This window comes from Vombatus ursinus, unplaced genomic scaffold, assembly GCF_900497805.2.
Source record: "Vombatus ursinus unplaced genomic scaffold, bare-nosed wombat genome assembly UNPS02015255.1, whole genome shotgun sequence".
NCBI classification, from domain to species: domain Eukaryota; kingdom Metazoa; phylum Chordata; class Mammalia; order Diprotodontia; family Vombatidae; genus Vombatus; species Vombatus ursinus.
In genome coordinates this window covers 8493400-8517900 of record NW_020955033.1, presented here as the reverse complement: position 1 = coordinate 8517900, position 24501 = coordinate 8493400, and the positions used below count along the sequence as shown (strand labels likewise).

The 24501-nt window shown below is 41.0% G+C and overlaps 1 protein-coding gene across 4 annotated transcripts in view; it reads left to right on the top strand.

Moving 5' to 3' along the window:
* The window catches only part of LOC114031900 (DNA repair-scaffolding protein-like), a 556996-nt gene that overhangs the window by 528936 nt on the left and 3559 nt on the right, over positions 1-24501 (top strand). For all 4 annotated transcript variants that reach the window (XM_027847097.1, XM_027847098.1, XM_027847099.1 and 1 more), the window contains 3 exons: positions 7209-7305; positions 11283-11397; positions 11773-11826. In XM_027847097.1, the coding sequence (XP_027702898.1) occupies positions 7209-7305; positions 11283-11397; positions 11773-11826 (266 nt within the window). The remainder of the gene's footprint in view (positions 1-7208; positions 7306-11282; positions 11398-11772; positions 11827-24501) is intronic.

Sequence of the window (24501 nt, the reverse complement as noted above, 5' to 3'; positions counted from 1 at the left end):
CTTGATGTCACTGGTCCTCTTTGAAAACGAAGGAGGAACAGCAACAATGGAACACTATCCCCACATGCTTCTTAATAGTTTGGTAGCATGTAGAGAGGGCAGCTAGGTGGTACAGTGGATAGAATGCCTTGCCTGGTAGTCAGGAAAATTCTCAGATACTTCATGATATGCTGCCCACCCAGGGCCTCATCACTGAAGCAGTTATCGTAGGCACTTTACCTCCAAATTTGGATGCTTCTAAAATGTATTGCCTGCTTGCATCCATATTCTCGATCCTATTGGCACTTTGCATCTGACTTGAAGGAGGGAAGAATTCAAAGCTACTTTTAATGTAATTTGGATGATTTTAAGAAGCATCTCTGTTATTTTACCAGGGACCTTACTGGTTGCATTGTGTGTCTGTGTGTATGTATATACGTGTGGGTACGTTCTTAATATCTTTACTTGTTAAGAATCAGAGTTCCCCAGGAAGGAAACTGACACCCAAATTTTGATTAACCAGTATTTACCAAGTGATGACACTGTGTGGACCATTGTACTAGGTGAAATACACAAAGAAATGGAAGATAAACTCAGCCCTTTGATGGACTTAGAGACTATTGGGGCAGGCAGGGTGTGCACAGGTAAAGGTATAGAAATGCTTTTTAAAATACTTCTAAAAAAAATCTAAGTACATATAAATGATACACTTTATAATAAATGAGATGATATTTGTGAAGTACTTAACACAGTGCCTGGCATATAGTAGGAGCTTAATCAATGCTTATTCCCTTCCCTGCTCCCTAATAATAATAGTCTACCTTTCCATAGAACTTTTAGGTTTGGAAAACACTATTCTCACAGTAGCTTTTTTAAAGATAAATAACATCTGTGTTATGATCCATGTTTTACAGATGAAGCTCAGAGAGTTTAAATGACTTGCCTCTGGTTACAAAGCTGGTGTTTATCTGAGGTTTAATTCAGTAGGTCGCCTGACTCCAAGTTCAAGACTCTTTCCACAACACAACAGTCTACATATCTCTTCTCCCTTTTGTGGCTTTGTTGTTATTCATCCTCCATTTTTTAAGAGGATCAGTGACATCACTGGGTGATGTCTTAGCTTTCACATGAATTAGATCTAAATGAAGCAGAGCTGTACCAAGTCCTCAGCCTCACTCTCTCCTCCAGAGTCATCAAAGGCCAATGGCAGGACAGAAGTCAAGATGACTGGTGATGGCCTGGGATGCAGTGGATGATCTTGGCATCTTTGATGCCTGACCAAGCTCTAAGCACTCCACAGTACCTGCTTCAACTGCCTTCGTGGCCGTTGGAACAAATTGTTCTCACCCACCCATTCCTCCAGGGGAAGTCTTCACATGCTTGGGATAGACATCCCCCTAACTCACTGACAGTTGAGGTCTGTTGGTTACCCTCAGCCTGGTTCAGCCAGACTGCTGAGACAGTTTCCTGGGCATGTGGCCACTGCACATGCTACAGTTTCGTGGAGCCTCAGGTGAGAGCTGGATGAAGACTAACACCAAAGGTGGCTGAGCAGCCCTGAGAAGGGCAGGACAAGCCCTCCTACTAGAGCTGCTAGTCCTCCCTAAAACTCCCTGAGAAGGCCCTCTAGTCCTGATGCCTCTACTTCCTTTTCTCTCACTCTCTTTTATTTCTTCAGTCTAGCTTCTGACCTCATCATGCAACTGTAACTGCTTTCTCCAAAGTTACCAATGATCTCCTCACTGCCAAATCTCATGGACTTTTTTTTTCAATCCTCAACCATATTGACCTCTCAGAAGCCTTTGACACTGGAATTACCCTCTCCTCCTGGATACTCTCTAGATTTCTGTGACATTATTCTGGTTCTTCTCCTATCTGTCTGACCACTCCTTCTCAGTCTCCCTCGCTAGATCTTCATTCAGGTCATAGCCTCTAAATGTAGGTATCCCCAAGGCCTCTGTCCTGGACCTTCTTCTCTTTTCCCTCTATACTTTTTCACTTAATCTCATCACTTCCCATAGTTTAAGAGATCATTTCTATACTGATCATTCTCAGATCTACTTATCTCTCTAACCTCCAGGCTTGTATCTCCAAGTACTCATTAGAAATCTCAAACTGGGGGTGAAGCCAAGATGGCAGAGTAAAAGCAGTGACTTGCTTGAGCTGTCCCCTAAGTCCCTCCAAATACCTCTAAAAAATGGCTCTAAACAAATTCTAGAGCAGCAGAACCCACAAAAAGACAGAGTGAAATAAGTTTACAGCCCAAGACAACCTGGATGGTTGATTGGAAAGGTCTATTACACTGGGCTGGGAGAGGAGCAAAGTTCAATGTGAGTACGCAGGCAAACACCAGGCCTCAGCAAACCTGGAGCAGGACTCAGGGGACTGAATCACAGGCAGCTGTGGTGGTTTCCAGATTTCTCAACCCACAAACACTGAAGACAACTTAGAAGGTCAGTAGGAAAGGTCTGTGACCACAGTGAGAGAAAAACTCAGTCCCAGCCCTAGTCCTGACACAGCCCCAGGGCAGCGGCTGCTTCCAGAGCTCTAGGCCCATAGATGAGGGGGAATCGAGTGGCTGATCAGAGGAGGATTTTAGGGATCTCTTTGCTGGTGCTGAGACAGGAATCTCTGGCTTTGCCCGTGCTTGGATCTGGGTCACAGTTCTGGGTGGTGGTCCTGGGTTGAGAAGGAGCACTGACATGGTGGAGCTCGTAGTGGCAGTGGAGAGAGAATCCTCCTCACAGTTCAGAGGCAGAAAAGAGTGCTTGTTGTCACTCATACACTAGAGCACAGGCCAGGAAAGGAATAAACACTCCTTAGAACACACCACTTTGGAAGAACGGAAAATTTACAGATCCCTAGAAGTATCTCTGAAAACAGCTGCACAAAACCCCCAAAGCTTGGGACAGTACATTCTCCACACTGGAAGTAGACTCCTACCTTAACAAAGAGTTTATAACTCAAGTAATTAGCTGGGATCATGAGCAAACTGCACCAAAAAAAAGTCAGACCATAGAATCTTTCTTTGGTGACAAAGAAGATCAAAACATAAGACCAGAAGAAGACAACACAGTCAAAGCTCCTACATCCAAAACCCCCAAGAAAAATATGAATTGGTCCCAGGCCATGGAAGAGCTCAAAAAAGATTTTGAGAAGTAAGTAAGAGAAGTAGAGGAAAAACTGGGAAGAGAAATGAGTGATGCAAGAAAATCATGAAAAACAAGTCAACAGCTTGCTAAAGGAGACCCAAAAAAATACTGAAGAAAATAACACCTTAAAAAATAGCCTAACCCAAATGGCAAAAGAAGTTCAAAAAGCCAATGAGGAGAAGAATGCCTTAAAAGGCAGAATTGGCCAAATGGAAAAGGAAGTCCAAAAGCTCACTGAAGAAAATACTTCCTTAAAAATTAGAATGGAGTAAATAGAAGCTAGTGACTTTATGAGAAATCAAGACTTTGTAAAACAAAGCCAAAAGAATGAAAAAATAAAAGACAATGTGAAATAGCTCATTGGAAAAATAACTGACCTGGAAAATAGATCCAGGAGAGATAATTTTAAAATTATTGAACTATCTGAAAGCCATGATCAAAAAAAGAGCCTAGACATCATCTTTCAAGAAATTATCAATGGGAGCAGCTAGGTGGCACAGTGGATAGAGCACCGGCCCTGAAGTCAAGAGGACCTGAGTTCAAATCTGGCCTCAAACCAAACAGTTGATGCTTACTAGCTGTGTAACCCTGGGCAAGTCACTTAACCCCAATTGCCTTTAAAAAAAAAAAAAAAGACAGAAATTATCAAGGAAAACTGCCCTGATATTCTAGAACCAGAGGGCAAAATAGAAATTGAAAGAATCCACCGATCACCTCCTGAAAGAGATCCCCAAAGGAAAACTCCTAGGAATATTGTAGCCAAATTCCAGAGTTCCCAGGTCAAGGAGAAAATATTGCAAGCAACCGGAAAGAAACAATTCAAGTATTGTTGAAACACAATCAGGATAACACAAGATTTAGCAGCTTCTACATTAAGATTGGATTGGAGGGCTTGGAATATAATATTCTGGAGGGCAAAGGAGATAGGATTACAACCAAGAATCACCTACCCAACAAAACTGAGTATAATCCTTCAGGGGAAAAATGGACATTCATTGAAATAAAGGACTTTCAAGCATTCTTGATGAAAAGACCAGAGCTGAATAGAACATTTGACTTTCAAATACAAGACTCAAGAGAAGCATGAAGAGGTAAACAGGAAAGAGAAATCATAAGGAACTTATTAAGGTTGAACTGTTTACATACCTGCATGGATAGATGATATTTGTAACTCATGAGACCTTTGTCAGTATTAGGGTAGTTGGAGGGAAAAAATTTATATGTATAGAGAGATACATAGCTAGCTAGCTAGCTAGCTAGATAGATAGATAGATAGATAGATAGATAGATAGAGGGCACAAGGTGAGTTGAAGATGAAGGGGTGATATCTGGAGAATAAAATTAAGGGGTGAGAGAGGATTATACTGGGAGAGGGAGAAAGGGAAAGGTAGAATGGGGTAAATTATCTCACATAAAACAGACAAGAAAAGGCTTTTACAGTGGAGGGGAAGTGGGGGAAGGTGAGAGGGAATGAGTGAATCTTATTGTCATCGGATTTGGCTTAAGGAAGGAATAACATACACGCTCAATTGGGTATGGAAATCTATCTTACCCTACAGGAAAATAGCGGGGCAAGGGGACAAGAAAGCAGGGGGATGATAGAGGGGAGGGCAGATTGGCACCAATGTGCTTAGTCTGTAAGATCCCATGATATAAAGAACAGAAAATAGGCAGGTAAGGCTAGATTATAAAGTGTTGCAGAAGGAGGTAATATGTAAGAAGGCCAAAAAGATAGGATAGAGTCAGATCATGAAGAGCTTTAAATACTAAACACAGGGGTTTATATTTGATACTAAAACTAATTGGGATCTCCTGGGAGTTTATGGAGTAAAGGGGTAACATGGTCATACATGCACTTTAGGAAAACCACTTTGCTGGCTTTATGGAGGACAGATTGGAGTAGGGAGAAACTTGGGGCATGGTGACAAATTAGAAAACAATTGAAATAGTTCAGGAGAGAGCTATCCAGATCTAAACTAAAGGAGCTGCTGTGTGAGTCAAGAGAAGGGCATATCTGTGAGAGAATATCTGTGAGGGGTAGCAATGAGTAGATCTGGCAGTTGATTGGACATGGGGGAGTAAATATGAGGACTTAAGGATGACACCAAAGTTGTAAACCTGAGTGACTAGAAGAATAATGGTACCCTCAGCAGTAATAGGGAAGTTCAGAAGATAGAGTAGGTTTTAGAGGAAAGATAAGGATTTCTGTTTTGGACATACTGAGTTTGAGATGCCTCCAGGATTGTCCAGTTCAAAATATACAATAGGCAGGTGGTGATCAATGGGACTGATGCTAAGGAGAGAGACTCGAGCTAGATATATAGATCTGAGAGTCATTGTAGAAGGAGAGTGGGGGGAGGGTCCAGAGAGAGAGAAAGGAAGAGAAAGGTTTGCATTGAGCCCATGACAGTTGATGAGGTCACTGAAAGTGGTCAGAAGAGGGCCAAAGGCAGAGCCTTGGGAGATACCCACAGTTAGTAGACAGGACATGGACAATGGTTCAACCAACCAGACTGAGAAGAAACTGTTAGAGGCTTAAAATGAAACACAAGAGAGAGAGCAGTATCATGAAAACCCAGAGAACAAAGAGTGTACAGGAAGAAATGGTGATTGACAATGTCAAAGTCTACAGAGGTCAAGAAAAGATCAGTAGAGTTGGCAGTTATAAGATCATTCTTAACTTTGGGGAGACCAATTCAGGGTTAGCTCTGATAACCAAAATCAGCTGCATCTTCCGTACTTCCTATTTATGCCAAGGGCATCAACCTCCTTCCAGTCAGGTCAGTTCACCATCTCGGAGTCATCCTTGACTCATTTTTCTCCCTCACCCAAGATCTTACATATCTCCCATATCTGACCCCCTTCTCTCCACATGGCCATCCCCTTTATCTAGGCCCACATCAACTCTCTTCACTATAGTAATAGCCCTCCTAATGAGGCAAGGGATCCATGTCTCTCACCCCTCTCCTGCTTAATAAACTCCACAGGTTCCCTATTATATTCAGGAACAAATACAGTCACCTCTGTAGGGCATTTAAAGCCCTCCACTACCTGGCTCCAACCAGTCTTTTCAGATTTATACGTTACTCCCCTTCATAGTGTTCCTGGACATCCAAACAGGCCATCCAGCTGTTGTTCCTCAAACACAATATTGCATTTCCCATCTCCAGGCCTTTGCCTTATCTGTCCCCCATGCACAGAATGTATTCCCTCCATACCCTCACCTCTTAGAATCCTTAGTTTCTTTTATTTTTTTATTTTCTTTTATTATTTTTCTTTTATTTATTTTATGGAATAAAACAAGCATTTCCATAACATAATATAATAATAAAAAAAGATTGCCCACGAAACTGCAAATCTGTTATGTACAACTTGCTATTCCTTTTAAATATATAATAAAGGTATCATGTAAATTTCTTTTTTTCCCTTTTTCTCTTCCCCCTCCACTCTAGAGATGCCCAAAATTAGACACAAATATGATAAAATCATTCTATACAAACTTCTATTTACCAGTTCTTTTTCTGGATGCAGAGAGCATCCTTGTTTCTTTCAAAGCTCAGCCTCAGTGCTGCTACCTACATAAGGCCCTTCCTGATCTGCTCCCGCCCCAGCTCCCAGAGCCTTTACCCAGGGGTGTGCTTGTGAATTTTAACAACCATTCAATAGTGGGGGGGGGGGGTGACGACAAAGCGATATTCAGGGCACTTTTTTTTTTCCAGTTTAACCTGCATCATTAACATTTTCTCCATCACTTTCTTAAGTCTAGATGATCAGCAAAAAAAATAAATAAACCAAGCCCGGATTTATAACATTTCCCAATTTCTGAGGTATAAATGTTCACACTAAAAGTATAATAATTAGCTCTCAAGAGCCAATTCAAGCTGGCTCCAACACAGTGTAGGCTCCACCCCTAAAAATTACTTTTTTTTTTGTATGTGTACTTGCTGTCTCCCCAGATAGAATTAATTTTTAGAGAGCAGAAATCATTTCTTTTTTGTCTCTGTAGCCATAGGGCCTGGTATATACTTGGCATTTAATCAATACTTGTCGATTGCTTGTCTATTTTATTGAGTATAGGCATTGTGGTTGGCGTGAATGAGAACACGGCTTTTTCCTGGCCTGTATGTAACAGATGTGGCAGTGGGAAACTGGAGCAGGACCTCTCAGAAAACAGGTAAGAACCAACGAGTACCGTTCTTTCAAGCCCCTCTCTAAGGCACTAAGTGAGGCAGGAAGGAAGTCCAAAAGGAAATTGGAAAGACTAATGTAGCTCCTGTCCTCCATCCCTCTTACTGCCAAGGGCATGCTGCATCCTGCCTGAAGGATCTGACTGCCCAAAAGCCCAAGCAGGTTTCAGTGGGATTATCAATAGATCCCTAAAGGACAGGCATAACCTGAAGTGAACATAGCCTGAGAAATAACTAAACCCCCAGTGGCCCCTGGAAAATGCTCTGATACATTTTGAGTTCTGTCTCAGCAGCAGGGGGATACTGCTGTTTCTTAGGGCTCCTCCTACCTGAAATATGGGGGAGGAGAAATTGGGATGTTTTTGTCCTAAATACCAGTCATTTACAATCAGCCAAGAGGATAAAGGAAAGTTGAGGCCAGAAAAGAGCAAGTGAGAAATCCTGATGGCTGTACAATTTGTCCTTTAGGGAAGAAAAAAAAAAAATCCAGGCTTTTCCCTTAGGGAAAAAAAAAAAAAAAGACTGAGCAAAAGTCATCTGACATTGGTATTTGCTATTAAGAAACGTGCTTGTAAATGAGTGCGTACACACCATGTGACCAGCAACCACAGCCCTTTTTCTACTGAAGTGTCCAGTAAACAGATTTAAAAAACAAAACAACTACTTGTCACAGAAATTCCTAGTCTGCTAAACTACACAAACAACTGTTAATCTGAGTTCTCATGGCTAGTTTCAGTTCACTGCTTTTCCCAGTCAATTCTCTTTCCTCCTCTTTGGATATCCTCCTCATCAACATTTATTAAGCACCTACTGTGTGCTGAGCCCTGGGAATACGAGGATATAAAGACTGGTACAGCCCCTGCCCTCAAGGAGCTTATACACCAGCAAGGCAGGTATAACTGCCTTAGACACAAGTAACTATAATACAAATGAGAATGTGGTGAGTGCCTCAGAGAGATCCAAATGAAGAGGTGGGGGGAGGGTGCTGAGAGCAATCCCTTCCAGCTGGGGGATGTAAGAGAGTTGATATAGAAGCCAAATGGCCAAATAGTAGTAGGCAGGGACTTTTTATGGAAAAAAACATAACACACACACGCACACACACACATACATGCACGCAAGAAGAGCACAGTCATTGCCTTTTGGCCCTTAGGAAACATAAAACAGCTCCTTTCAATAAACCGGATTAGTGACTTTCATTTAGAAGCGGAAACTTACTTCTTGGCATTTCAGAGATGAATACAGTGAGTGTAAGCTACCCATAAATCTCAGCAGCTTACTGTATAGCCAAGAGAAGAGCAAAGTTAAGTAAAGCCAAGTTTGACTTCTTCAGGAGGCTGTGGGGGTAGCCCTGATTCTCAACCCTTCCTGAAGGGCCTTGTGTTTGTTCTCCATTTGGCTGTTTCTCCTATCATTTTCTGTCCCTGATATGAACATTTTGGGGAATACCCAGCTGTTATTCTGCATTGCCCCTTCATTGGAACCTCACTCTCTTGCAACCATTAACCAACACTAAGGTGATGACAGGGTGTCATAGTGGATAATCAGGAATCAGTCAATCAGCAAGCACCTATGAAGCGCCTGCTGTATGCCAGACACTAGAGATACAAATACAAGTAAATACAAAAATGAAATTAGTCTCTCTCCGCAAGGAACTCTTAGACTTAGTTTTGTATAAGGAGGACAACATATATATATATGTGGAAGTGCATACAAGATCTAAGTAACTACAAAATTTGCGGGGTTTAAAGGCCACCCTGTGATTTCACTGCTAGAAGGAACTCCAGATGAAGAAATGTCCTCTAGCAATGCAGATCATTGAGAGTACTGCAATTTATGATGTTAGTGATGCCTGGAGAGCTGATTAAGTGATTTGCCCAAGGTCCACTTCCCGGGTGTCAGAAGTAGGATTTAAACCCAGGTCTTCCTTACTTTGAGGCCATCTCACACTGCCTCTCAGATAAGATATAAATAAAATAATACAAGGTCATTTTGGGGGGAGAGCCATTAGGAGCTGGGGGGATCAGGAGAAGCCTCCTGTAGTAGGTGGTGTTTGAGCCGATCTTTGAAGGAAATGAGGGATTCTGAGGGTGCACATTCCAGATGTGGGGGACAGCTTGGGCAAAGACAGAGACGGGAAATAAATGCCGTAGGTGAGGAAGAGTGAAGAAGGCTTGGTCAAACCTGTGCTTTAGGCACATCACTTTGAGAGCTTTGTAGAGGATTGCAGAGTTGAGAGAGGAGACAGAGAGAACGATTAGGAAGGTATTGCAATAGTTCAGACACTAGCTGTATGACCCTTAACTGGTTTGCCTCAGTTTCCTCAGTTGTAAAATGGGCATAATAATAACACCTACCTTACAGGGTTGTTGTGAGGATCAAATAAAATATTTATTAAAAAAAAAAAAAACAAGCACTTAGCACAGTGCCTGGCACATAGTAGGTGCTTTAGAGATGTTTATTCTCTTCCTTACCCTTCTCTTCCCTGAGAGGTGATGAGGGCCTGACATGGATGCTGGTCATGTGAATGGAGAGAAAAGGGACAGATAGGAGAGTTGTGGAGGTAGAATAAACAAGACTAGACAAATAATTGCATATGAGGCGAGGGACAAGTGAGAGCTCCAAGGTTGCAAACCTGTATGACCAGGAGGATAGTGGTGCCCTAAGTGAAATAGGGAAGTTTGTAAAAGGAATATGGGGGGGGGGGTAGATAATGAGTTATTTTTGTGCATATTAAGTGTGAGTTGCTACTGGACATCCAATTTGAAATATCCAGTAGGCAATTGGTGATCATGAAGCTCACGAAAGGGGATAAGATTGGGTATCTAGGAATCATATCAAAAAAAATTGAATGATAATTGATGAGGTGATAAAAAGATACGGCCTGGGACAGAGCTTTGGGGTACACTCAAAGTTAGAGAACAGGATATAGATGAAGATCTAGCAAAGAAGAGAAAGGTGGGTGTATCCTGGAGGAGTGGGGAAGATAGTATCAAAATCTGCAGAGAGGTCAAGAAGAAGATGCCATCAGATTTGACCATTCAGAGATCACTGATAACTTTAGAGAGAACAGCTTCATTTGAGTACTGAAGTCATGAGCCAGAGTGCACGGTGTATGAAAGTGATAGTTGAGAAGGTGATGGCATTGAATACAAACAGCTTTTTCTGAGCATTTGTCTGTAAAAGGGAAGAGAGATAGAGGACAGTGGCTCGAGGGCATGGGTTGGTCAAGTGAAGGGTTTTTTTAAGGATGTTGGGAGACAACAGAATAAACCAGTAGATTATATGAGAGAGAATGAAGACCAGGATTAGAAGAGATGAGATTGTCGAGATCTGCTGGGGAAAATGGGATGCAAGTACAATGGGAAGCCTTTGGGTAAAAGGGGGAGAGAATTGGGGATAATGGCAAGGGGTTTGTGATATAGAGTAGGGGAGAAGAGGGAGCTCATGGAGGACTTTTTTTTCCAATAAAATATGAGGTAGGGTCTTCTGCTGAGAGGTGGGAGAAAGCAAGAGCATGGGAGATGAGGGGAAAGGGTTCGGAACAGCTGCTGAAGGGAGTATAATGAAGAATCAGTTAGGAAGCAGCAGTAGGATTGCCTTGCATGGAGGAGTGGAGGTGACAGATGGTGTAAGTGCTGCGGGCCTCCACATCCCACCTCTGACACCTGTCTGTGTGGCCCTGGACAAGTCACTAACTTATGAGTACCCCTAGGCAACTCCCTAAGACTATAACTTGCAGATGTGCACCAGGTGTCTCCTATATGAATGAAATCACATGTCTAGATTTTTTAAAATGTTTTATACTCTTTAACGTAGCAGATGTTAATTCCTCAACCCAGGTTGAAGATAGAGTGACTTAACAAAAATTAATGCGTATATGAAAGCATATCTGTTTCTCACACATCTAACACTTTTTTTGTTGTTTTGTTTTCAATCTTGCTGCTTGATATTTAAATACCAGAGGATCCTTTCACTGTGGCCGATGCACCCTCACTGTCACATCTCCCCTTCTCAAAATGCACCTAGAAGTGGTTTTGGCCTGCCCCTCTAGACCACAGGGTAACATGAAAGTAAAGGTATGAATGAATTAAACTAATAAGAGAGAAGTTTGTTTACATCTTGCTTGCACCATGGCCTGGGGGAGGTGGGGATACTCTACATCAGTAACTGAGGGGGTGTTTTTGCCTTGTGGTATTGATTGAAACCCCTGGAAACTTCATTAAGAAAAGTGAGTGTGGGCCAGGGGAGGGCTTTCTGTCCTACAGTGTCTGTGACTTAAACAAAGACCATGAGGAGATCCTGTTAGTTGCAGAAGTCTAAGCCATGATATAAAAGACAGGACATAAGGTTCTAGACTTAACATATTAATTTGCAGAACATGACTATTTTTAACATGAGTGCTCATGTTCATGAGATTTTAACACACTCTCCTGTTTTCTCTTTTCCTGCAGCTGTTGCAAAGGAGTATTTCTTCACTCCTGATGTTTTCCTCCAGTGAGGATGGGGTAAGTACAGGTGATTAGCATCTGAGGTAATTTGATTTGATTTCTGGAACATATGCAAGCCCCAAGAAGGTCACCTCCCCCCAAAAACACAGCAGCTGGGAGTCTGTTCTTCTTATACAATATTAGTAAGAGCCCTGCCCCTCCTAAGGTTATGTGTAGGCTAAATAACTTAGAATTGAATTAGAGCATGAATAAATCTAGAGTGAAGTAAACAAAAAAAAAAAGTCCATGGCTCCCAAGATGATCTTATAGAAACAGATAACAAAGGGTTTTAATGGTGCCTTGTACTCTTTGGAGAGCAGTATACTTATAAACATAGGGCAGCTAGGTGTTTGGCTTGGAGTTAGGAACTCATCTTCTTGAGCTCAAATCCAGCCTAGCTATATGACCCTGGACAATTCATTTGACCCTGTTTACCTCGGTTTCCTCCCCTGTAAAATGAGCTGCAGAAAGAAATGGCAAACCATTGTGGTATCTTTGCCAAGAAAACCCCAAATGGGGTCATGAAGAGTCAGACACGACTGAAAAACCGAACAATAATGACATACTTATAAACCTTGAAAAATAGGTGGAACTAGATGAACAGTGGATAGAGTGTTAGACTTGGATTCAGGAACACCTGAAATCCTGCCTTAGACACTTCCTTAGCTGTATTATACTTGGGCAAATCACTTACCCTGTATCTGCCTCACTTTTTTCGTCTGTAAAATTGGAATAAACTTAGCACCCACCTCATAGGATTATTCTGAGGATCCAGTGAAATAAATAACACGTGTAAAGTGCTTTGTAAACCTTAAAGCACTGTGTCTTTCAATGCTAACTGTCCATCCCAAAATTTCAGTTTCAAAATATGTTTCACGGCCATGAAGCCACATATGAGACTACAATGGGACCCTTGCCTTGGCTACAAGGTTGAACCATATGGCCTTGAAGATTCCCTTCCAACTCCATGATTTTATCAGGTGTTTTATAATAGATGGATATTGCAATGTACAAGTAGCAGGCAAGTTTGCCATTATCTCTACTCAGAATACTCTAGCGAGTACAAATATCCCTTCCACCTGGAGAGGATTAGGGGCATCGTGCCCTGCCTCAATCAGGAAAATCTGCGTAAATTTTTTTTGGCCCTCCTTTCATACCAGAAAAGAAGTCTGAATTGTTAGGGTACTAACAGATAAAATATGTTGATATTAAATAATACTATAGGTGTATTTTATGCATTTCTGAGTTTCTAAAAATTTTCTGTGTCATCTGCTGGACTTCACATGGCTGTGGCTCCTTAAAACTCCCCAAAATTACCATATAATTTCTTTTTTAAAAAAAGATTGATTGGTTGATTTAGTTTTAATTTTCAGCATTCACTTTTACAAGATTCTGAGTTTTAAATTTTCTCCCCCCTCCCCAAGATGATGTGCAGTCTGATATAGGCCATACATGTACAATCATATTAAACATATTTCCACATTAGTCATGTTGCAAAGAAGAATTAGCACCAAAGGGAAAAACCAAGAGGAAGAAAATACCAACCAAAAAAAAAAGGGAAAGTAGTATGCTTCGGTCTGCATTCAGACTCCATACTTCCGTCTCTGGATGTGGATAGCATTTTCCATCATGAGTCTTTTGGAATTGTCTTTGATCCTTGGATTGCTGAAAACAGCTAAGTCTAGCAAAGTTGGTCATCGCACAGTGGGTTGCTGTTACTGTGTACAGTGTTTCCTGGTTCTGCTCACTTCATTCCGCATCAGTTCATGCAAGTCTTCGCAGGTTTTTCAGAAGTCCGCCTGCTCATCATTTCTTATGGAACAATAGTATTCCATTACATTCATATACCACAATTTGTTCAGCCATTCCCCAATTGATGGGCATCCCCTCAATTTCTAATTCTTGGCCACCACAAAAAGAGCTGCTATAAATATTTTTGCACATATCATATAATTTCTTATGCCAACCTATAACATATCAAAACTGAGATGTGGAAGATGTGGAAGAGATAAGTGTACTGTCAAATGTATCTCATAGAATGAACTCCCCTCAGACAGTCCCTACATAAGAGTCTCTACAATCAGTCAGCTAGTGAAGTACCTACTATGTGCTAATGGCTGTAAGTCAGTGGTGTCAAACTCAAACAGAAACAGGGACCACTGAGCCATATATAATGATTCCTACAAGCCACATATTGACTTAGAAAACCATACCTGTGTGTACATTTTTTTCTTTCTTTTAATTAACACATCAAGACATTAAAATTAGATAGGAAAGAACCACATTTTAATCTGGTTTGGCCTGACTCATGAGCCACAGTCAGCTCAAGGGGCCAACATTTCTTCTCTAAGTATCAGTTACAGTCCAGAGACAGTGGCTTCCTCATGAAACATTAGCATCCTTAATGAATTAGGAGAGCTAACTCTTCCCTGTGAGGGATGTTGTTGTTAAACTTTACACGATCATGTGATCCCATTAGGAAGGGACCCCACATACCAACTCCTCTCAGTTTACAGGTGAGAAACCCTAGGAAGATCTTTTGTTGTTGTTCAGTTGTTCTTGGTCCTGTCAGACTCTTGGTGACCCCATTTGGGGTTTTCTTGGCAAAAAAAACTGAAGCAAGCAGGGTTAAGTGGCTGGCCTAGGGTCAGCTGTGACACACAGCTAGTGAGTATATGAGGCCAGATTTGAACTCAGGAGGATGAATGTTTCTGACTCCAGGTCCAGCACTCTATCCACTTCACCACCCAGTTGCTCTCGGAAGATCTAGGAAAGCTAAGTAACTTGCCTAAGGTCATACAAGTAGTCACAGAATCAGGATTCGAACAAGTAGTCACAGAATCAGGATTCGAACAAGTAGTCACAGAATCAGGACTCGAACAGGTAGTCACAGAATCAGGATTCGAACCCAGGACCTCTGGCTCCAGAATCAGGATTCTTTCCACTGTACTTCTTTGACTTGTTCTTATGTGTACATGTTGTCTCTCCCCCAGCAATGTTTAAGCTCCTTGCGGGTAGGAACTACTGATTTTGATTTTGTACTCCCAGTGCCTAGCATAGTACTTGGTACTTAGTAATTGCTTCTTGATTGATTAAAAACACCTTCGTGTCCATATTCCACCAGGACCCTGACAGAATATTTGTAAACATTAGGTATAGCTCTGGGGGAAGGCAAAGAGTGTGAGGATTTTGTATTTGAGCAAATAAATATGTTTTTAGAATTATAGGGCAGTGGAGCTGAGATAATTCTTTTAATTTAGCTGCCAGAATTCTAGGATGCATTGACCAATGAGAATCTCTTCTGTGATGTTCAGAGATAACCCCATTGCAGACTCTCTCTCTGCCTTCACTTCAATTGTCTGCCATTTTCTGATGCTTCCCTTTCTCTCTAAAATTATTGTTTCCAATAATTTCTCAGCATTTCTATAGTAACAGCTTCATTTGACCCACTGTCCTCAATTTAGATGTGTTGACCCACCATCCCCAATTTAGATACAGTCATCCTTTTCCTACCTTCTAGTGACCAGGCCTGATAATACTTATGGATGAAGCAACATTTTATGTTTTAAATTTGCATTTTACCTAATCTGTCAAATGTTTTGCAGATATGAGTTATTATTTTGAACAAGCTAAAGAACAGGCAGAATCATCATCATCTTCATAAATAGGGAAATGCTGAGTGCTCCCCTGGGTACTTAGTACTAGCTGCAATGCTTAGTCTGGGGCTTTGTACATAGGGTTGGATGCATAGATCAAGTATACACTTGATAAATGGTTCGTTGGTTGCTGGATGTCTTGGTTGATTTGGCAGTGGGGACTCAGCAAGCATCAGTTGACTACATCATACAGAAATTAAAATATAATCTGCTCTAAATACATTTGCAATACCAGAACATAGAGAATGCAAACATTTTGTTTTTAGAATTTCCATATTTTGGGGGTTTTTTTTGGTAATATTTTGAACAAGAGACATTAAGTAGGAAATTGGGGTCATTTACAAAGGGAAAAGAGAAAAATGATGGAGAGTGATGCAAGACTGATTGGCTGTATTTAAAAGGAAGAAGAATGGGTATTAAGGATGACAAATTAGGTTCTCAGGGATAAATCCCCTGTAGGAAAATGTGAGGAACAAGAGGTTTAAGGACATTCATCCCCTAGATGAAGATAGAACCAGGTAGGAACATCATCATTTCCTTGAGAAATCATATAGACTTTGGGACAAAGGCTGCTCCTCTCTCTCTTTCTTTTATACTCTCCTTGAGCTGAGACCCAGAGGATAGGAGGGCACACTGGCAGCAGTTCTTTACTATCCACTTCATTCCTTCCCCACAGTGGCACTATCACTCCTCCAAATATTTTACAATAGCTTATATGCAAGCTTACTCGACTCTTTCATTTTTATCTCTCTAGTGCCCTACACAGGGCCTTTCAATTAGTAGTTGACGAATGCCTATTGAATTGATCGAATTGAATTTCTCATTTTCCTTAACTCCAGATTTCCTGAAATTTTCTGAAACAGAAACAAAGGCAACAGCAGGCTTGGGAATCTTGCCTAGGAGTATGACATGTTCTGATACAGGATCCGTTTACAATCTAACATTTGTTAGTGACAAAATTTGAAGTTGCTAAAAAGGAGGGCCCTTGCTTTTCCTGGGCCTCCCCACTGTGTGCAGGGTGCAGTTAAGGTCTATTTCTATCTCCTGCCAGAGTTGCAGGTAGCATCAAGTCCTGGCCAGTGTAGTAATGTCAGCCTCTAGTTATGGAGGCTGGATATAACATCCTATGGGTTTTGCCCTTAAGAGTCCATACCCCCTGAAATCTTTAAAAAATATTAGAAGTTCCAGTAACCACCATGACAACACTCCCTGCAGTACGTGGGTTTGTGTTTGGTTAATGGGACATAAGTGTTAAGTTTTGTGCCTTTTACTATCTTGTATGTGAGTCACCAATTCAGGGTCTTTGAATTGGCTAAATATTAGACACGTCAGTGCTCAGCTCTGGTATTAGAGAAGGAAGAGTTTACTTCCTTGGCTTTTAGCGACAAGGCGAAATGAAAGAACAAACTTGCTGTGCCGTGTTTACCCAATCCACTTTTCCTACATGCGTAGCCATGTGTTTAGCTGAGGAATACCTGGGAGGCTGCTGTCTGTCATTATGTCATGTGCAGCATCAGAAAGGGAATAAACGATCATCCCAGCAGAAACCACTTATCATTTCAAAAACCATAGATCCCGTTCACCAGGAATGACCCCGCACCTGCCAAGTTTGACATTTCTAAATGAAGACATATGTGCCATCTTAACTAAAGAAAAAAGTTTCAACTCAGACCCTTTCTTCTATTCGTGACTCAGAAAATCTGCAGCAAGTGTCTGATGTCATCCATCCTAGGGAGTCTAACAGAGGACTGCAAAATGTGTTTGTCCGACATCCCTCTGTTACAATAACAGCAGTCAGTATAATAATCTATATTTGCAAAGTGTTTTATGTTTTTTCAGTATTTTCACATACATACATTATCTCACAATTTTCTCTATTCTCTACTTCTCCAGAGTATTATTGGAAGCAGCTGTGGTACAGGAGAAACAACATTGGATTTGGAGTCTGAAAACCCAAGTTCAAATCCCAGCTTTGTCCCTTACTATCTGTGTGACCTTAGGCAATAATAATTTTGTTCAATCATATGTGACTCTTCCTGACCCCATGGACCATAGCATACAAATACTGACCATGGGGTTTTCTTGGCAAAGATACTGGAGTTGTTTGCCATTTCCTCATCCAGTAAAAATAGTAATAGCTACCATTTATATAGCACTATGTGCCAGGAACTATGCCAAGCATTTTAAAATTATCATCTCATTTGATGCTTACAACAACATTGGGAGGTATGTGCTATTATCATCCCCATTTTACAGATGAGGTAACTGAGGCAGACAGAGGTTAAGTGACTTGCTCAGGGTCACATAGCTATTAAGTGTCTGAGGCTGGATTTGAACTTGGGTTTTCCTGACTCTCCAGGTCATGCTATCTGTGCCTCCTAGATGCTATATGCCTCCTGGATGGTCAGCTGATTTCCCTGGGCCTGGCATTCCTCACCACTAACATAACTACAGGGATTGTACTAAATAACCTGTCAGGTTTATTCAGGTTTTAAAACCTTAAAACTCTGTGATCATGCCAGTGAGCTTAGGATCTTCTTTAAAAATTGGAAATGTATAAAAGCTGGAGTGCCTTCCATAGAGGTGCTTCCATCCCTAGTAGGCTTTGTGAATACTCTTTACTTTGCCCTGTCTCTAACTATCACCCTCAGGCCTTCTTGTTTTTTTTCTTCTTGCCTCAGATGAGACTGATTGTCAATAACCACATGTTTATAAAGCATCTGTCTCTGAGGAGGAGTTGACAGGTTTATTTTTAGCCCATTCAGTCCTAAGTACCCTCTGAGATGAGTTCAGGTGTGCCCTGTTTTATGGAAACCTAATATGGCACATAAACATCCAAATGGACAAAATAAGTAAAAATCTGACTATAATTGTCTTAATAACAGAAGGAATTGCCCTAGGTTTACAATTTCATTGTTTATAATTATTTGACTGGTGAGCAGCTTTTCAAAACCACACCTATTTTGTAAAGCAGCTGGTGACCCAGTGGATAAAACACTGGGCCTGGAGTGAGGAAGACCCAAGTTCAAATCCGGCTTCAGACACTGACTAGCTATGTGACCCTGAGCAAGACATTTCACCTCTGTTTGCCTCTGTTTCCTTATCTGTAAAAATGGGGAATAATAGTATCTCCATTCCAGAGTTGTTGTGAGGAGCAAATGAGATGATAATTGTAAAGCACTTAGCACAGTCCTGGTACGTAGTAAGTGCTTTAAAAATGGTAGCTTTTATTATTGTTGCTATTATTATTGTAGCAAAATACATCCTTATAGAGCAAATATTCATATCCCCATGGATCAGATGGAGAGATTGAATCATAGAATTGACTGTAACCTAAGGTATCATGTAGTCTAATTCCCACATTTTATAGACAGAAACTGAGACCTAGAGGAAGGAATTGACTTACCCAAAGTCATACAACTAACTAAAGGTGGCAGAACTGGACCTCGGACCCCAGTTCTTCAGTTATAAAGCTAACATGAATACAGAGCTTTAAGGCTTATAAAGTCCTTTACATATATTATCATCTCATTTTACCTTCACAACAAATCTGTGAGGTGCATACTGTTATTGTCTTCATTTTATAGATGAGGAATCTAAGGCCGACAGGTTAAGTAATATGCCCATGGTTTCTTGGGTAGTTTAGTAAATGTTTGAGACAGGACTTGAATTCAGGTCTTTCTGACTCCCAGTCTCGCATTCTGTCCTCTGGGCCACTGATGTCAAACACAAATAGAAATGGATCTCTGCAGACTGCATATTGATTTTGCTGTTTAGTCATGTCCAACTTTTCATGACCGCATGGACCATACCGTCCTTGGGGTTTTCTTGGCAAAGATACTGGAGTGGTTTGCCATTTCGTTCTCCAGCGGATTAAGACAGACAGAGGTTAATTGACTTACCCAGGGTCACATGGCTGCTAAATGTCTGAGGCTGGATTTGAACTCATTTTTTCCTGATTCCAGGCCCAGCACTCTTATCTACTGAGCCATCTAGCTGTCTCATATACCGACTTAGAAAACTTCAAATTAACATTATCTATATTGTATTTTTATTTATTTTATTAAATATTTCCCAATTACATTTTAACCTGGTTTCAGCTGCACCCAGGAATGTTGAGGATCATGCCTGCAGGCTACATGGTTGACACCTCTGCTCTGTATCCCCTAGCTGCCTCAGTCCAGCTTCTTCCCCTACATCATGCTGCTTCCCATGGAAAGGTTAGAACTATTAAATGAATTGCCTGCCAAAATGGTAAATTAAACTAGTGTCCAGCCAGGTAATAGTCAGTGGTGAAATATTTTTATGTTCTTGTAACTCGGCACTGCCAACCCAAAGTTGACCTCTCCTTCCTGAGTTCATCTGTGGCCAGAGAGGAGATGGGGACATTCCAAGGTCTGTTTGAAAGTGACACTTAAAAATATGGACCTAAAGTTCAAGGGCTCTCATCAGATTAAGAAAATGACCTTGGAGTGGCCACTCTTGCAGCTGGGGAAGCACAGGAAGGATGGAAGGGAGGGGCATCTATAACTGGGAAGCATCCTGAGAATTGGATAGAACCGGTGGTTCATCTGTTACCACGTTGGGCCTTCCATGTTTCCTGAAAGGATGGGTGTCTGTTGTGATGCTGGGCAACTTGGTAGAATGAGAATAACAGCAGCTCCAGAGGAGATCGGCCTTTCTGGGTTCAAATCACCCTTCTACCACTGACTTCTTGTGTAACGTAGGCCCGGAAATGTCACCTATCTTGGCCACAGTTTCTTCATCTGTAAAATAAGGATTTGGGTTAGATGGCCTCGAAGGTCCCCTCCAGCCCTTGGTCATGACATAAAGTGATGTGGGGTCATGACATAAAGGGAATGATGGCAGCTACTTCAGTATCAGCTGCCACCATTATATGAGGACCATAGTTTACCTACCACCTCCAGAATCAAATAAAAAAAATTATTTGGCATTCAAAGCCTTCCATAACCTGGCCCCTCCCCATGCCCACACTTTCCTAGTCTTTTCTTTTCACCCCCCCACACACACCATGTGTTCTTCAATCCATTGACAATGGTCTCCTTGCTGTTCCCCAAACGAGATATTCCATCTTTCAACTCTGGGCATCTTCTTTGGCTTTCCCCAGTGCCTAGAATGCTTTGCTCATCTCCACCTCCTGATTCCCCTGGTTTCCTTTAAGTCTCAGCTGAAATCCCACCTTCTACCAGAACATTGTCCTAATCCCTCTTAATTGTTGTGCCTTCCCTATTAAGTATTTCCAATTTATCCCTTCCTAACTTGTTTGTACATAGTTGTTTACTTGTTGTACCCTCCATTCAGTTGTAAGTTCCTTGAGGGCATGGATTGCTACCTTTCTTTGTGTCCCCAGCTCTTAGCACAATGCCTGGCACATAGTAGGTACTTAATAAATATTTATTGGGGCAGCTACGTGGTGCAGTGGATAGAGCACAGAGGACCTGAGTTTAAATCTGGCCTCAGACACTTGACACTTACTAGCTGTGTGACCCTGGGCAAGTCACTTAACCCTAATTGTCTTGCCTAAATAAATATTTATTAACTTACTGGCAAAAAAAGAATGCTGTATATGGGTGTTAAGATTTAGACAGGCATATACTTGGGGGTTAGTCCACGGTGAGGATTGTACCAGAATTAAAATTAAGCAAAATTAAGTTCCTGTTGCCAGGTACTGTGTGTTTTAAGTCATAGACAGCCTAGCTGTGGCAAACACAGCAATAAAGATAAATCCATCGTTCTTATTAACCATCCACTGTGTCTCATACACTTCACTAGTAATAGTAGGGCAAGGATTCTTATTCTGAATTTTAAAAAATATTTTGAGGAATGCATTTCAATAGAATTAGTTTCCTTTCTAATTCCATGGATTTTATTTTATGAATTTAAAAACATTCAGAAAAGAGGTCTATAGCCTTTTCCAGACTGCCAAGGGGCCCGTGATTCAGAAAAGGTTAGGGACTCCTGCAGGAGGGGATACATCAAATGTAAAGGATATGGTCCTGCCTTAGAAAACTTAAAGTCTAGTTGGGGAGGCAAGACATATATGTATGAAAAGATGAAGCTTTAGAGTAGAAGATAGTCCAGAGTCCAGGGGTGAGGAATCCAAAAGGATTTGGGTTCAGTCAAAAGGATGCACTTAAGGATGTAGAAGGCCACATGTGGCCTCAAGGCCGCAGGTTCCCCACCCCTGGTCCAAACAAATAAAGGCTATTGGAGATCAAGGAAGAGATTAATGCACTCAAAAATTTTTGGCTTCAAAAAGGAGGTGAGGTTTGGACTTGACCTTAAAGGACAGGGAACATCTCATTAGAAGTAGAGGAATGTGGGGAAAATTTCAGAAAGCAGTGACCTTGTGAACAGGAACACAGAAGTGGAGCTACAGTCTATTTGGAGGGACAGTTGAATTCAGTCCCACCCTGTTTGTTCTGTGCCCAGCGGTGTTGTGAGTAGACCAGTCTAGCTGGATGAGGGGGTTCATGTAGAGGCAGGTAAAAGAGAAAGCTGGGAAGGTAGGTTGAGGCTAGATTTGCAGAGGGGAAGGAGTGGTGTATTGAATAACAGGCAAGATTCCCATTGCTGCCACCCTTCAGGTACAGGCATTCACTGCTATTTTACTAAATTTATATAAGAAAGAAACATTTTTTGACAGGGACAATGCAAGAATTCATTTTGCTTGGCTATTCACATTTGTTACAAGGATTTTTTCTTTTTTTTAATGGAGTGAGAAGACAGATTTTTTTTTGTTAACTTAAAAAAAATTTAATCTTAAAAATGAACTTTTTTTTTTAATAGCTTCCTAATAGGTCTTCCTAGATCCACTGTCTCTTTCTCTAGTTCACCCTTTATAGTATGACCAGAGTAGTCTTCCTCAACCAGTGACCTGGTCATATCAACTTCAGTGCTACTTCATATGATACCTACTTCATAAAGCCTTCCCTGATTCCTCTCGTCAGTAACTTTTTCACCCGTAAACCTTACATAACACTTTACTTTCCTCTCCCTAACATACATACGTGTTGCATGTGTTATTTTCATCTACTAGGGGAAGGGGAATGGAAGGGAATGATCATTTCTATAGTGCCTACTGTGTGCCAGGCACTTCTTACAAAGATTATCTCATTGAACCCTCACAGGAACTGGTGCTATTGTTATCCACACTTTACAGTTGAAGAAATGAAGGCAAACCGAGGCCAAGTGCCCAAGGTCACACTGCTACCAAGTGCAGAAAGTGTCCAAAGCTGGACTTGAATTCAGGTCTTCCTGACTCCAGGCCCAGAGCCTAGAATCCATTGCTTCACCAGCTCCTTCACAAGGACAGGAACCCTGTCATTTTTAAACTTGGTATCTCTCTTTGCCAGCACAAAGCTCTTCACGTAGTAATAATTTAATTAATTAATTCAGCAAATATTTGTTGAGGGCTTACTATATATATATAGCAAGCACTGGAAATAGAAGGAGAAAAGTGAGATAGTTCTGCCCTCAAGGAGCTTACATTCTATGAAGGAAACAGAATGTGTTCATATAAGTAAATACAAAGTAAATAATTTCCCAAGAGGAACTAGCATGAGGAGATGAGGGAGGGCATCAGGAAAGGTCTCATATAAGAGATAGCATTGAGGCTGACTTTTAAAGAAAGCTAGGGAATTAATTCTAAGAGTCTGAGTTAGGAAGTACATTCCAGGTGTGGGACAGAGTGTGCAAACACACAGAGACTGAGGTGGATTGTTATTTATGAGGAACAGGGAGGCCATTTTGGTTTGACTGTAAAGTATGAAGGGGAATAATGTGGACTAAACCTGGTAAGTTAGGCTAGAGTCAGATCATGAAGTGCTTTAAATACCAGACAGCAAAATATGATTTTACTCTGCAGGTATCAGGAAGCAATTGAAGTTTTTGAGCAGGGGAGGAAAAGCTCAGAAGGAGCAGAAGCAAGCTTCTATCCTACTGTCTACTCTATTGAATTCAATTAAATAAGTACAGTTATGAGTTAAATTATTTGGCTACCTTTAGAAATAAAAATCCAAGAGCACAGCAGTTGTGTCTCTTTAATGGAGTTTATTAACACTTTCATCCTACTGCATTTTTCCCCTGGAAGGTCAAAGTACTTTATACTAGAGGTATAGGAGTATATCTACTATCTACTATCTATATCTAGTAGATATCTAATACATATATATATATATATATGTGTGTATCTTAGTATATCTAATATCTACTAGGGGTAGATATTACTGCCTTCTTTGTTTTACAGATGAGAAAACGAAAATAACTTGGTGAACTTACACTGGAGCAGTGTCAACTCATGTCTCCTAAATCTCAGTTTGGTTCCTCAGGTCCCATAATTATAACATGACCCCCTTTATATTGGTAGTGAGAGGTCACTTAAAAATAGAGTGTATTACCAGGCATCCACATATTGTAAACTGTCATGTAGGAAATTTAGGACTGATATGTGGCAGATCAACACTTTTAATCCTAATCACCTGATTACAAAACCATCTTTAACCTGAACAGAGACTTTCCCATAAGATAGCACAGTATAATTTATGAAATTCATCACTCTGGAAAGCCCAGGCCAGAACAGCACTAGGCTTGAGATGGCCCTGAGTACTAAGGAAAGGGCAGTCACTTGCTTTAAGCAGTCCTGGGGCTATTTATTTGCAAATCTCATTTCTTTTCAACAAAGTTAGATAAAACAACAAAACTCTGCAGATGTCATATTTTTCACTGAAGATGAGCTTAAAGGCCTTGAGCTAAGAGTAACAGTAAATTAAAACCAATCCAAATGGAGAGAATTAAAACCCAGATAGTAATCCCGGCTTTCCTTTTTTCTCTATGACCTGGAACACGTGGCTTCATCTCTGTAGTCCTCAGTGTTCTCATATATAAAATGAGAGAGACCCTACTTCTAATGAAGCTAGCTATTAGTATCAGATCATTTCCTTTAATTATCCTTATTCCCATCTAGCCAGTTTTACTGAAATGTTCATGATGTTACTGAAGTGACCACTGGCAGGCC